General features: G+C 40.0%; 1 protein-coding gene across 1 annotated transcript; it reads right to left on the bottom strand.

Moving 5' to 3' along the window:
• Positions 1–3,943: 3,943 nt before the first annotated feature.
• fgf7 (fibroblast growth factor 7) lies at positions 3,944–9,751 on the bottom strand. The gene is made up of 4 exons (XM_010770690.1): positions 9,472–9,751; positions 8,394–9,040; positions 5,177–5,283; positions 3,944–5,012 (listed from the first exon to the last, which is right to left on the bottom strand). The coding sequence occupies exons 2-4, from the start codon at positions 8,677–8,679 to the stop codon at positions 4,797–4,799; spliced, it is 609 nt and encodes a 202-aa protein (XP_010768992.1). The 5' UTR covers positions 8,680–9,040; positions 9,472–9,751; the 3' UTR covers positions 3,944–4,796.
• Between the last annotated feature and the right edge of the window lie 4,492 nt (positions 9,752–14,243).

Raw genomic sequence — 14,243 nt, 5'->3', positions numbered from 1 at the left:
AAATCGATCATGGACCTTCTGCCTAGGGTGCTCTGGTACCACGTACACTTATGAGCATCCTTATGTTCGAACATGGTGTTTGTTATGGCCAATCCATGACTAGCACAGAAGTCCAGTAACAAACCACCACTCCGGTTCAGATCAGGGGGGCCGTTCCTCCCAATCACTCCCCTCCAAGTGTCTCCATCATTGCCCACATGTGCGTTGAAGTCTCCCAGCAAGATTAAAGAGTCCCCTTCAGGAGCCCCATACAGGACTCTTTCCAGGGTCTCCAAGAAGGCCGTATACTCTGAACTGCTGTTGGGTGCATAAGCACACACAACAGTCAGAGTTTTCCCCCCCATAACCCGAAGGCGTAGGGAGGCAACCCTCTCGTCCACTGGGGTAGACTCCAACAACGAAGCACCCAACCGGGGACTTGTGAGTATCCCCACACCCGCCCGGCGCCTCACACCTTGAGCAACTCCAGAGAAGAATAGAGTCCAACCCCTATCCAGAAGTAAGGTTCCAGAGCCGACGCTGTGCGTAGAGGTGAGCCCAACCAGATCCAACTGGTAACGCTCCACCTCCCGCACAAGCTCCGACTCCTTCCCCCCCAGAGAGGTGACGTTCCACGTCCCCAAAGCCAGCTTCTGTCGCCCGGGTCTGGTCCGTCGAGACCCTCTGCCTTCACTGCCACCCTTCTGGCAGCGCACCCGACCCCATCGCTGTTTCCCGTAGGTGGTGGGCCCGCGGGACGGAGAAGCGGAGGTGTTGCCCACATCGCCTTTTCGGGCTGTGCCCGGCCGGGCTCCGTGGCAAGAGGTCCTTCAAACATATGTTAATAATAACACTCACTATTCTAAAGTGATATTGTAATTTGTAAAATTGTACTTTAGTTTTGCTTGAAATGGACAAATGTAACTGTTGATGTGCTATTAGTAATTATGGATTATAACTAACCTATTTGATCCAAAGTTAAGACTCCATCTGTTAAACAATGACCGACATGTCATTATTAATAAAAGCATATAGAAAGTCTATTTCAACATGCTTTTAAAACAATCTACTGGCAAACATTCAGTGTCAACATTACAAGGCAATATGTTTTACTGTAAAGAAATATCATAGGTGAAAGTCTGTTTTATAATTTTCTATTTGATAACTCTAATGCCAAGCAGATGAAGAAAAAATGCTCGGGAATCCCCGATTATGCACAAAAGAAAAACGAAGTATTGAAACAAAAAGTAAGAGGATTTGTGATTTCAGGAGCAATTTATCAAACAAAAATCTGTGACTCTTGGAACACCTTTTAAGTATAATTTATGTGTCTGCCGTGCCTGTGTTGCGTATTTTTTCTTGGTCTCTTTCTCCATGTCTATGACAGTCTCTTTGGCTTCAGCCTCTCCTGCTGGGAATACACAGCCTTGAGTCTGAAATGTGTTTACATTTTGAGCATGTTACAAATTATCTGCTAAGACTAACTTTGCGTGACTTGGCAGAAGCCTTCACCTTGCTCAGATGTTGTTTGGGTTGAATGTATTTCAGGGGTTTGCTCTCTCAATTTGACTGTCTATCTGAAAGGGGTTCTCCAAGCCAGATGTGAACTCAGTCAAAAGGTAAAGTGTGTGTGTGTGTGTGTGTGTGTGTGTGTGTGTGTGTGTGTGTGTGTGTGTGTGTGTGTGTGTGTGTGTGTGTGTGTGTGTGTGTGTGTGTGTGTGTGGTATAAAGACAGCCTGCCAATATGTCTGTAATCTTTTTTCTGCACTGACAATACTCCACTTTTACAATTTAAACTCTAGGGAATTAAAGGGACATTTAAACCAATGTGGATGTATTTGTATCTTCCATCATATTTTTATGTAAGTATCCTTGACTTGTATTGCCACATCTCTCAACCTCCCTTATCAGTTTGAGTGATCTTACTAATGCATATTATGCGTTGAGGATTGTCCAAGGACACTAACATTTCCCCAAATGTTTCTTCCCAATTGATTTAATCTTTTTTAAAGTACATCAACAGATTTGATTATCCTGTCATTGAACCAGTTTATCTTGGAAATGGACTGCTTAATATCTCCAGAGGACTGCTGTGATACTTACGTTTATAAAACAAGTTGTTTTATTTATGATACATAGAGGCTAAATAAGCCTAATTCAAATAATTAGGTTACAATACTAATCGAACAGATCATAGTTGTACTTGTTGCATAATTCTGTTTAATCATAAACCCAAAATTGAGGACTACTTGGGATCTCTTGAGATTACAGATATTTAAAAAGTTGCTGAAAAACAAGGTTATTTTTCCTTTTTAATGGTTGGCATTTAAATGGTTAAAAGAAAAACGTGTTTATTTCTCAAATCTGATTTATTGAGTTTCTGAGGTGGTGTTACATTTTGATCAGTGTGTCAGCAGAAAGCAATTCTCTCTTAATCTCACTGCAGTCCTCTGGACTTTATTCTGTAGTTTAATACGTGGCAGAATAAAGTAATGTTTCATATGTCGTGTTTTTCACATTAATGTTGAATAACATGGTTTACGATTATATGAATTATTTGCGCATACTGCTGGTGTGAAATGATTTAGTGCTGACTAAAGGTAGAACATTTAAGACGTTTATGAGTGCAGATGTTTTTCACAAAATTGTCTAACCCAGACAGGAAAAAGTGCTTGTGGAAATTGCAAAAAGGTAATGGATAATAAGAACTGGATACAACGTCGGAGGCGGGGTCTCGTTCTTTCCTATGAGAGCTGCTCATTGGCGCATGAGGACAAAATGGCCCAACTTTTGAGAGAGCGAAACGTCACAGATTACCCATCATGCCTGGCTGTCAGAGCAAAAGTACCCGTATGTGTGCTCATAGAGCATGCGCAGTTGAGTTGCCCCTTAAGCCCAGCCCCCGAGCTCACACTGTTAGATGCACGTTCATAATGCCGAGGACAATAACTCTCAGAATAACGTTAGTAGCACATTTTACAACTTGAGGACCTAATGTTTTTAATAAGGGCTATACAAATGTTAATACCGGGTTGTTTATTTGGTTAAAAAATAATTATCCAACGATTTACAGACGTCTCTTTCCCAATATCAGTCAATGGGAAAAAGTAATTCTGGGCCCAGGGACATCACGGACTTGCAGTAACGCCGTTTGGACACAACGAATATTTTCCTCCTGTCCAGCGCACTTCCTGGGTGCTTGGTGCAAGTAGGCTGACATGGGTGCTACTAGTTAACTAGTGCAGACAAATGTATGCCACTAGTTAACTAGTTGTGCTTCTTGTGTGTTAACACAAGTTAACATGTCAGAGCTTTTGCAGTTCACTAGTTAACTTGTAAGTCTTTTAGCGTCACTAGTACGGTCAGAGGGTCACTAGTTCATCAAAAAGCTTACACGTTGGGACTTTGGCGTTACTAGTGCTGCTCCTGGCGTCACTAGTAAGGTATATGTGGCAAAAGTGCCACTAGTTGCTGAAAAAGAGCGACTAGTGTAATGTTTTATTTAACTAGTAAAGCAGAGTGCCTAACTAGTTTGACCATATATCTAACAAGTGAAATCAAAGAGCCAACTAGTGTAGGCCGCTGCCGTCTGATATCAAGGAAATTGAATAAATACTCAAATGGCTTGCCATAGACATGTGACAAAAATGACTTAATAAGCTAGTTGTTTACTTTCTAGAGTCTCTTATACCCCCTAGTGGTCAAAGAACCCACCAACAATCCAAGTAGAATAATATGAGTAGAAAATGCACATTATAAGGAAAAGGGACACTCTTGAAGTCTAGCATATCATTTAATTGATTTATACAAATAACTTACAACCATAAATGATAAGAGTGAGTCATCTTTTGAGATTGAAATGAGTTGATTATATGTCGTGAAAATAAATTGACCTGATGAATGTCTTGTCTTGGTTAAAATGTGAATGTCTTAACACAGTGTAAAATAAAAGTCTGCAAGAAGGACGCCGTTGGGTCCTAGCGCTCCGTGCTCGGGCCCTAATACAGTACTTACAATGTACAGGGTTATCAACTTGAAGAGAAGAGGCTGCATAGCATACACATTTAACACGTTGTTCACTTTGTATTTTAATCTGGATATTTTTATCAGCAGCAGCAGAATACTTTAGCATTTCAAAATCACACCTTGATAATGAAGAGGGAATCAGTGAGCAGCAACCATGCACTTGACCAGTCTGGTCCTCAAAACAGATCGTCCACAACAGATTGTCCTACACACTCTTAACTTTACTCAACATGCTTTGTAGTTTATCCTGCTTCTGTTTTGTGTGCTCTGAGCACAACCAGTAAAAAAAGACAAGTCCAGCTTGCTTCAGCACTTCTTGATCAAGCCAAATCTCCATCGTGGGCTTTTCTGTTGATCATAGAGATCTCCTCCTCTGGCTGGGTGAAGATCATCTTTGGAAAAGGATACAGTCTTGACTGTGTATCATACATTGTACGTTTTTATAAGAAAACACTCAACTGTTATATGAGGAAATATAATATTTAACTCAAAAGAAACAAACAATAAGTAGCCTTTAGTGGTTTTACAGTTTGTGTTTCATTCAAGGCTGTTACAAATATTTCCTTGTTTCAACATTTTATTTGAGAATGTTTGGAATAGCTCAATGTGCTCATCTGATATATAATGCCTTATCTTATGGAATTGACAACATGTAATAGACATTACATAACTACCTGCACCTAGAGGAGAGTGGAGCGTGATGTTGGTAATGAGTTTACATGTGTCTGGTAACATATATAATATGTGATTGAAATCATACACAATCTGCGACTGATCAGTCGTCAGCCTTTTCAGTCCACTCTCCTCTCCTCCTCCCTGCACTTCATAGGGATGAAGTGAGACGCTATGTGCTCCCTCCTGGTCTTTTTTCCTCGCATCGGCCTTCCCTTCTGAGACAGAGTTATGAACATTTCTTTGCGATTTTTAGTCCACTTTGCAGAGGAGTAAGCGTTGAAGTAGTTTTCTAGGAAAACCTCCTTGAAGTTGCAGTTTTCATTGTAGAGCCTCTGTAAAGGATAAGACAAACATAAAAGCTTGAAAAAAATATTTGAATGTCATTATTGTAAGTGCTTCATTAGTTCAAATGTATGTTCTGAAATTATTGTTTTATATTTGATTGATTGTGTATTATCTTGAACAGTGTGTGGCCTCTCAAAGAGGAAAGTATTACCTTGCCTTGCAGCTGTCCAGCCTTGTTCATAGTTATGTAGTACTGACTCTTCACACCTTTGATAGCCAGTATGCCCCCCTCAGACACTGTCCTGATCTCCAGGATACCTGCCAGACAGTTGCACAGTTAATAAAACACGACATACTGTATTACAGGATAGATAAAACGTGTCAACATCTAGCCTTCACTGTGGCTCTGTGCTGTGTCCAACATCCATCTTCATTAACAAGCTAGACGGTAGTTCCTGTGGTTAATCAGCCAGTGGTCTCTCTGGCTTTATTCAAGCGTTGTAAAATGGCCTGGGTGGCTATTACACAAACCACAACCTATGCCATGCCACATATGGGAGACAGATTAGGCCTCTTTCTCCTGGGATTGAGGAAACTACCTCCTTGAATGAGCTTTGCACGCTACGTTTTAGGCCTGCTCTTCAATTCTGTGGGAAAGTAAACTTGCACTGAATTGTTTTGGTTTGTTATTTCTTCTTATTTTGTTAAAGAACTTCTGGTGGGTACCAAATGTTTCATTACACTTCTTGGAAATACAATGCAGTATAAACAAAGGTATTTCTGAAATTGTTAATTGAATCAAATATTACTAGTCCCTACGACGAAACAATATAAATGTAATGTCTTAACGCTAGATGCTTTTGGAGAAGATGCAAATAAAACTAAACAAATCAGACCAAAGAGAAACATTTTAAAATCTGAAATGAAGAAAAAAACCTTACAAAGGTAAGGTTATTATAGGTTTGCTTAGGGGAATTATACAACATTTACTGAAGTCCGAAAGTTATACATCAACAATGTCCAGATGATATATTTTCAGGTTAGATAAAAACCTTGTAACATATTGCAGAAATAATTTAATTTGGGAGGAAGAGAAAAGGGGAGACCTCTATTAAGGCAGTTCAGATGGACATTAAGCATGCTGCATGTTAGTTTGCTAGATCACTAACAGATGTCAGAGTCCCCAACATAAAATGTTGTTCGGGCTCTGTTAGCACTTGATATTTGACTTAATATTACTTCCCTTAAAAGGTGCGCCCTGCTTTTCTACCCCCCTATTAGATTTAATGTTTTATGATTAAATGTGAGGTTTAAAATTACACTATTAGAGCTATACCTTCATTTGTGAACATTAACAGTCAGTTAACCGTAAAATTCATAATGAACTTTTAATCAAATGTAATAAGCAGGGATCGCACTGGAATGACTTTGTTCTTAGTGTGTCTTAATGGTTGTATGGTTGTTATAAAACATTTAACCGTTTTGGTTGTTTTGTCTACTGTGAAAGGTGGCACATATTTCCACACACATGCACACATATTGTTAACATTGGTTCTGACGCAGATAAACTAACCTCGGCTTGAACAGATTTGTCATCACTTGCTGAGCCTCTGGCTAAGTAAACTGACTTTTGGGTAATCCCTAATCCTGTTTTCTCTGAACAGTGTTTGAATCTATTTTTTCATCCCCTGGAAAGGATGTTGCGATGTTAAGATTAAAATGGACTGCTTCATACTATAGGTAAATCCTCATCTTCACCGAAACGACAGAATACTTCAGACTTTCATCAGATTACCTGTATGTCAGTGTGTCCTTTATCAAATGACTGTAAACAAGTAGCAGTTTGAAGATCCAATCCTTTTTTTCCTTCTGCACCTGACACCAGGTCTTTTATTTTTCAATCTGAGTGACTAAGTAGAGAAATATAACATATTACTACTCTCTCATATAGTCTTCAAATGTCTTGTTTTCCAATTGTTTATGTGGTTTGGGAGTTGTTGATGGCCTATTTCGAAGTTGTTTATCTTCTCTTTGCTGTGGCTGAGCATAACTTTTTGTTGAAATTATTATCACATGTTTGTGATCACAACATGCACATCGCCTTTCACTTGGACACAGACGTACATATGTTGGTAGTTACCATTTAGTATTGTGTTTGGAAATGTATCTGCTACTTAAATCTAACATGTGTTTGTTTGATTTGAGAAAATAACACATACAAAAGCTAGAAGTAAAAAACTTGTGCCGTTCAAGACATGAGTTTACTGGAAGTAAGTCTATATTTTAGTTGTAGAGGCACTTGGAATGTAGCTGCCAAAAATAATTCAGCTCTAAGTTTCTCATTTTGGTTTCTTCTTTTATGCTTTCTCTTTTTGTAAAAAAAAAACAAGCAGTTCAAGCAATCAGCTTTTCAATAATCTTTGTTCACTGCGGGCAAAAAAGAATTACTCACTGATTTAGAACACATATATCTGGTCTTTTCAAATGCTTGTTTGTTACATTTTTTTGTGCTTTTAGCGTGCGACTGTCAGCCGTGGTTGTCATTTTTTCTGTCTTTTGTTGCCAATTGTTACACAAGCAGTTTTTCATCCACTTTGAGGCATTTCCCTGCCAAGCCAACATTCCAGTCACAGCCACACTGTCAGATAGGAGGAAATGATAAGTACTTGAAAACATCCTCACCATGGCCGAGATATTCAGTGGTTAACATTGGCTCTAATACAAACATGCAACAATTGTGTTTAATTAAAAGGTAATGACTATCAAATAAAATTAGTCACTCAGTGTTGAAATAGCAAGCTTATTGGACATATTTCAAAACACAGTACCGTGGCTGTCTCTGTGTGAGACATTCATCATAAGGTTGATATCAACACATTTTCCATTTCTAATATTCATGCCAGTTCTTTGTCCCAGACCTCATTCTGACAGTGTTAGTTTCTGGGAGAGTAAATCAAGCAGAACGAAAGTGAGTCTGCTGCAGTGTGAGTGTGAGGTCACAGGATCCTGGCACCCAACAGGCTCCATGGCCCTTCAGTTTACTTAATTACAGCCTGTGTTTAGATGGTGTTATGGTTTAACAAGCCAAAGCCCCAACCTGCTTCATTTTACCTCTGTCACTTTGGCTGCTCGAACAGAGACTCATGACCCATTAACACTGATTACTCTTTGGAGAACTCTGTACAATAACACCTCCCACGTTCTTCTGTCACCTTGACAAGCCAAAGGCTTTTACTGGAAACATCTCACAACTAAACTCTGCAATACCAGAATCATACCATTTCATATTCTAGGAATAACTTCATACCTGCATTTAAGTAAATGTATATTTGGAATATATATTCTTGCAAATTGGATTCGTTTTTTATTGATAATAATTGGAACTCATAATGTACCATTGGTATTATAATTTGAAAAGACATCCTTACTGTAGCAATTGGTGGGATCTTGAGTCCCGTTGATGTTGCCATTGTCATCAATTGTCAGGAACCACTGCGTGCGGCTGAACAGCTGTCGGATGCGCACATCTCCTCCCTCCATGTAGTCGTAGTTCCTGGTGTGGCGCTCGTGTTTGGAGCAGTTCATGATGGCGGCAAGTTGCTCTGGAGTGCAGTCACTGTAGACCACACACACGCTGCCGAACAAGAAGATGGCATGCAGGTACAGTCCAGAGAACAGATTTTGAAGGTTCCATGTCAGCATCCATTTGCGCATTATAATACAATGCAGTGGGGGTCAATGAACAACATACTTAAATGTGAGATAGAGATCTGTGCGCTATCCCTCAGCCCAGTGACCCCCTGATCCCTGACTATAATGCTTGTGTTGAGACCTCCGGATCCTGTTGCAGTGATTCCTATTACGTTGGGACGAGATGGTTGTGGAGGAGACTTTGTGAAGCTTGTTGGGGTTGGCTGAAGCTGGAGAGTGCTCTGAACAATACTGGTGACAGTATTATGCAATGATATGTCTTTAGTCCTCAGCGACGCTCTGCGTAGACTGCTCCATCCTCTTAAGAACATAGTCCGACAAGAGACTTCATAATCCAGCTCAGCAAATGTTACGCAGGATGTCGCTGTGAAAATAAAGTAAACTGGTTTGATTCTAGCTAATGCAGTTGGAAAAAATTAGACTCAGAGATACACTTACATGTTGAAGTATTTTTTGTTAAAAAAAGTCATAAAGAAACCAACTAATTCTGTAAATTATAACAAGGATCGACCAAAATGTATAGCAACGTTCAAATAAACACTTTCCTTTATCTAATATTTTGTGTTTGATACAAATACGTTTTGTACATATCCTAGCAATATCTAAAAATTCAGGCAAATTGCTCCTTTTCATAGACCCACAACAGACGTATTGCAACAACATTGTTGGATTACTTTACAAGACTATGGTCTGTAATGTAATCTCATCTGTATCAGAATATATACAAACAAACAAACAAACAAACAAACTGTGCTGCTTTTCCTGTAAAAACAAAAACAAAGTTTAATGACTTACATGTGCTCTGAGTGATGACACGAATTGTCGGAGATGTGTTCCCTTCCAGAGAGAGTTTTAATTTGAAGCCTCTGTAGTTTTAAAGCTGTCGTCTCAGTTGTAAACCAAGCACAGTGATGAAGTAGAGGTAAGCAAGAGCTTGGAGCTTCTGCCAATTCCCATGGATGTCTGTCTGATTCTGGCAGGCTGACTCTGTGCATCTTCCCCTGTCGCTGTGCACTCTGCTTAGATAAATGCCTCCTGCTGACCTCACTTGAGAGCAATTAGATCCCAACCAGTCAGCTGTTCCTGGCCCAGATGCAATGGAGAAACACCCTCTGCCTGCCTCTTGCTGTCAGTCACCCACCGGACATGAGAGGGAGCTATAAACTCTTAGAATAGCAGGCTTTCCTTGGTATGCACTCTGAAATAGTCTATGAAAATGTGCATGCACACTCACCCTTTTGGAAATCGCAACAACATCTCTCCTTTTTCAAGGAAAAATGTCTCACACCCAAATAGGTTTGAGCACGTTACAGATCTCATAATGAATCACATTAAGCTATGGTTAAGATAGTTGCTCTGATGACGAAGGGTTGCAGAATTTCTTCCCTATCATTTTAAATGTCAAAATTAGTTTGTGGTTGTGCTGAGCTTCCTTGAGTAATTGGCATGAATTTATTGACTCAAGTAAAATATAACTTCAAAGAAGCCCTTTAGTTTTCATTCTTATTGAGTGTAATAGTGGGAAGCAATAAGTTATGGCTGGCAGGTATCCATCCAAGAGGAAAGAACAGAAGACATAACTGTTCAGAAGTATTCATCATCTCTGTGTCGGGGGTCATGCACTCTTTCACTTTTTGTGTTTGCATTTAAAGTCACAATTTATTGCCTTACATACCTGGCCTTTCCTTGGACTCACTACTTCAAAAGTTTATATGGGCCCTAATGACACGCTCCCTGTGGAGGTCAGGGCTGCAGGCCTGAGAGAGAAGGACTTCTGGCCGCAGTAGGTCTCCTTCTCATCTCTGAACTCGAGGTCGTAAAGACCTGATCTATTAGGTGTCACTCTGGCCTGTTCATGTGTCCCTTCTGTCACCTCAGAAAGTGTTCACACTCTTTGGACATTAAAGGCCAGGGCAGCCACCGTGTTACAAATACCAGAGAACTGGATATACAAATCTAAATAATGTTTCAATATAAATACAGAAAACTAAATTCCTTACATTTTACAGACAGGTGGTCTGCAGACTTTATGAGAATTTCGCAGAACCACTATCTATAAATTACCATATTCTCATGTGGAGATGTTTGTTTGACCCCATGAGCTATGCTGTGAGGGACAGCTAGAAACCTGGCAGGGTACCCCAAGACTAATTTCTAGAGAAGGAGAGAGAGGCCAGAGAAGGCTATTCCAAGACCCTTATTGGCCTAAACAGAGTGACCTTGTCTGGGGCCCCCTTCTTCACACAGACCTGTAAGAGGAGCTTGCAGGCAAGACCTTAATCACTGGGCCTGGTCATGCTCAAAACAATGCAAGGGCACCATATGGGCGTTCTGTTTTAGTGCCATGCCAATTGGGCGACAGGTGGTCCCTATGGAAGACTGACCGTTGGATTCTGAATGTCACTTTCTCGGTGGGGAAGGAGCTGGAGCCTGCGCAGGAGATTGACAAACAAACGAGTTTGCCCCACTGCAACGCACAGCACCAGCTGAAGACCTATACAATGAGTAAGGTTCTATATTCTGTCCTTTTCCAGAAATGCGGAATGTGAAAAGTATGGCGGGATTTGGGTGCACACAATCCCCTAGTTGTGTTCTCAACAGCAGTTTGGAATATCACACCTTTATCTAATATCTGGATGGTTTAATTGACTCTCACACTCGTTGAAGAAGGCATCCCCTGACTCCATGTGCAATGCCCTGCTCACCTCTCTGCTTAAGGTCAATGAGGTACTTATATATCTTCATAAACACATGGTGCCATGTTGCATGTTCAGCAACATTTGTTAGGGACTGAATTCACACTTCTAGTCTCTTTTAACATTCTGACTCACCTTCAATGTGGCCATGAACCTCGAACCCAATAATAAGATGACAGATACAAAAAGTTTAACTTGTGCCAGAAAACTAGAGCCAGGAGCTAAGATATCCCAAACTCAAATGGGACTGTTACTGGTTCATTTTGAAAGGCGCCCGTTGAGGTGACCATGCCTGGTGAAGGAATTTCTGGCATGTCCATAGTCGGTTGGACCCAGTTGTCAGTTGGACCCAATTGTTGACCAAGACCACGTTTGAAGGATTATAGTTCCTGTCTGGCTTGTTTACAGCTCAGGATCTCCTGGAAATGACTTGACATGCCTCTAGACTAGAGAAGGACATTTGGGACCATTTCCTTTTAAACAGAAGTCTCACCATTCCTATCAGCCCTCTATGGGAAAGATCACTTCTTGTACTGTTTATCATCTAAATGCAGACCAACCTCACATCATGAAAAGAGGGCAAGCAAGAAATATGTATATGGCATACTTCACATTCGCTTTAACGTTTTTTGTGCCTAACCATGTGACCTTTGCTTTGACTTACAGCACATAAAAATCTAAGATTTGTTATCTTCTAAACGAATCAATTAACTTTGTTTTCAGCAAACTTTCCCTCAATAATTTATTGCTTAAGTAGTCCCCTGGTTGCTTGTCAAATGTATCTTACTAATGTATTCTGTCTAACCCATTAGTGTTTTGCCATCGGCGCTCTAAGTCAGTAAAATGATCTGCCTGGGGACCAACTTATTTACTTTCATCTATATTGGATTTTAAATCACGCCTTTACACATCTGGAGTCACTGTTCTTTTAGCGTTTCCTTGCTTCCCCCCCCCCAAACAGTTTTTTGTTTCAAACCTTTATTATAAAAATTGTTATTAATTTTGATCCAGGAAGGAGTATTCATATTAGTGCTGGTAGTAGTTTTACTTAGTGTATTAGACGTACAATTGCAAAATTAATGCTGTGCATCAGAAAGAGAATCACAAGGTCAATGCACGTCCTCAGTTGACACGTCATGTTCAGTGACAGTTATCAGAACTTGTATGTATTTCTGAGTGTGTGCGCTTTTGTGTGTGTGCATGCAGGTTTGTGTGTGTTCAGGTAGTTTGGTTTTATAGCCTTAAGGACGCCTGTTGCTGTTCAAGGATCAAAGGACCCGCTCTGTAAGGAGTTTACAGTAGCAAAGGAAGTGCTGTGGCCGTGAGGCAGGCACACTAGACATGCGTGAGTGAGCCTCTTTAAATATAAATTACAGTATGCCTTCACTTCCATCAGTCTGCCTCGCAACATTGTTTATTTCTCTCTTTCTGTCTTTTTCTGTTGCTGCTTTTTTGACGAGTGGACTGTTTTAAACGTTACAATTCCTTTTAATTGATTCCCATTGTCGAAGGTTAGGGAGATGGTTGATGAAGCCAGGAGAGAGTCTCTGAGGGGTAAGAAGATTGCAGAGTAACACGCAAACATCCAAGCTCACCATAAACTCAAATCCTGTTCCAACTCCAAATTCAGTCTAAAACCCAGCGCCAGTTTCAGAGCCTCGCTGTGTGTCCGTCTGCTTTATCCAACATGAACTCACAGCAACATTATCATTAGTGGTCTCATTGCTTATTTTTATGAAGTTTAAGTAAGTTATGTATATTTTTCTGTAACAATGTACTGTTTTGCAAGATATCATAGCGTGGAGTTGCTTTTCAAAGTTAAATAATTCAGACATGATGACTCGATAGCATTACATACCCACACAAACATTTCTGGATTTCTTTACTATTTTTCTGAACGTTATTTAATGATGTGGGACTTAACATGCTGGAAAGTTGTTTTAATAAAACCATCGTCATGCAAATCGCACAGCACTTAATGGCTGTAGGTTCACTGGTTGTTTCCAATCCCTCGTACGCAAGACACAAATATTGCTCTGTGATTTAATTCCGTGTTCTATCACAAGAGCCTCTTGGAGTATTAGCACAGGGGGCTAGATCCATAATGTATTATACTTTCCACTATTACTGCAAAGACATCTGCCTACAAACGGTGTCTGCTCTTAACACTCTAAAGGCATTCCTGGAGAGAAAAGAGAGAGAGAGAGAGAGAGAGAGAGAGAGAGAGAGAGAGAGAGAGAGAGAGAAAGAGTGAGTGTGTGTGTGTGTGTGTGTGTGTGTGTGTGTGTGTGTGTGTGTGTGTGTGTGTGTGTGTGTGTGTGTCTGTCTTCTGGTGATATGTCTGCATTTATGCTGGGAGAATCGATTATGTGTAAGGTCAGTCTATTCTTAGCACTATTTTAGATAGCTTCTGCTTTCTAAATTCCATCATAATTGGGGATCTCTCGGGATGGAGCCTCACAACATTAGCTCCAACTATAAATAACTAGCTCACAAACACGGTTGTACCCACAAACTGTGCACTCATACACACACAGGCACAGAGAATGGCATTTTTTAATAAAGGACTTTTTATGAAATAGCTGTCTAATTTAGTGTTTCAGTTAAAGACTTTTAGTTGACGGGGAACAACAGATCAGGATCAAACACTAATGGTGTATGGCTGCTATGATTTCCCAGTAAATATCATTTCTCTCTCAAGCCAGTATAACATTATTTCAATCAAATAACCTATGGATGATATGAAAAGTAAGATATTCCTATTTAGAAAAATGTGATCTCCTCCATTATTGATGCTTTTAATAATAATAATAATAATAATGATACATTACATTTATAAAGCACAATATATTGAGTTTACAGTCCTTTTTT

The sequence above is a fragment of the Notothenia coriiceps genome, unplaced genomic scaffold (assembly GCF_000735185.1).
Source record: "Notothenia coriiceps isolate Sejong01 unplaced genomic scaffold, NC01 NC01_scaffold00009021, whole genome shotgun sequence".
Classification (NCBI taxonomy): domain Eukaryota; kingdom Metazoa; phylum Chordata; class Actinopteri; order Perciformes; family Nototheniidae; genus Notothenia; species Notothenia coriiceps.
Note: the sequence above shows the minus strand (reverse complement) of the source record. Positions and strands in the feature narration are given on the sequence as shown.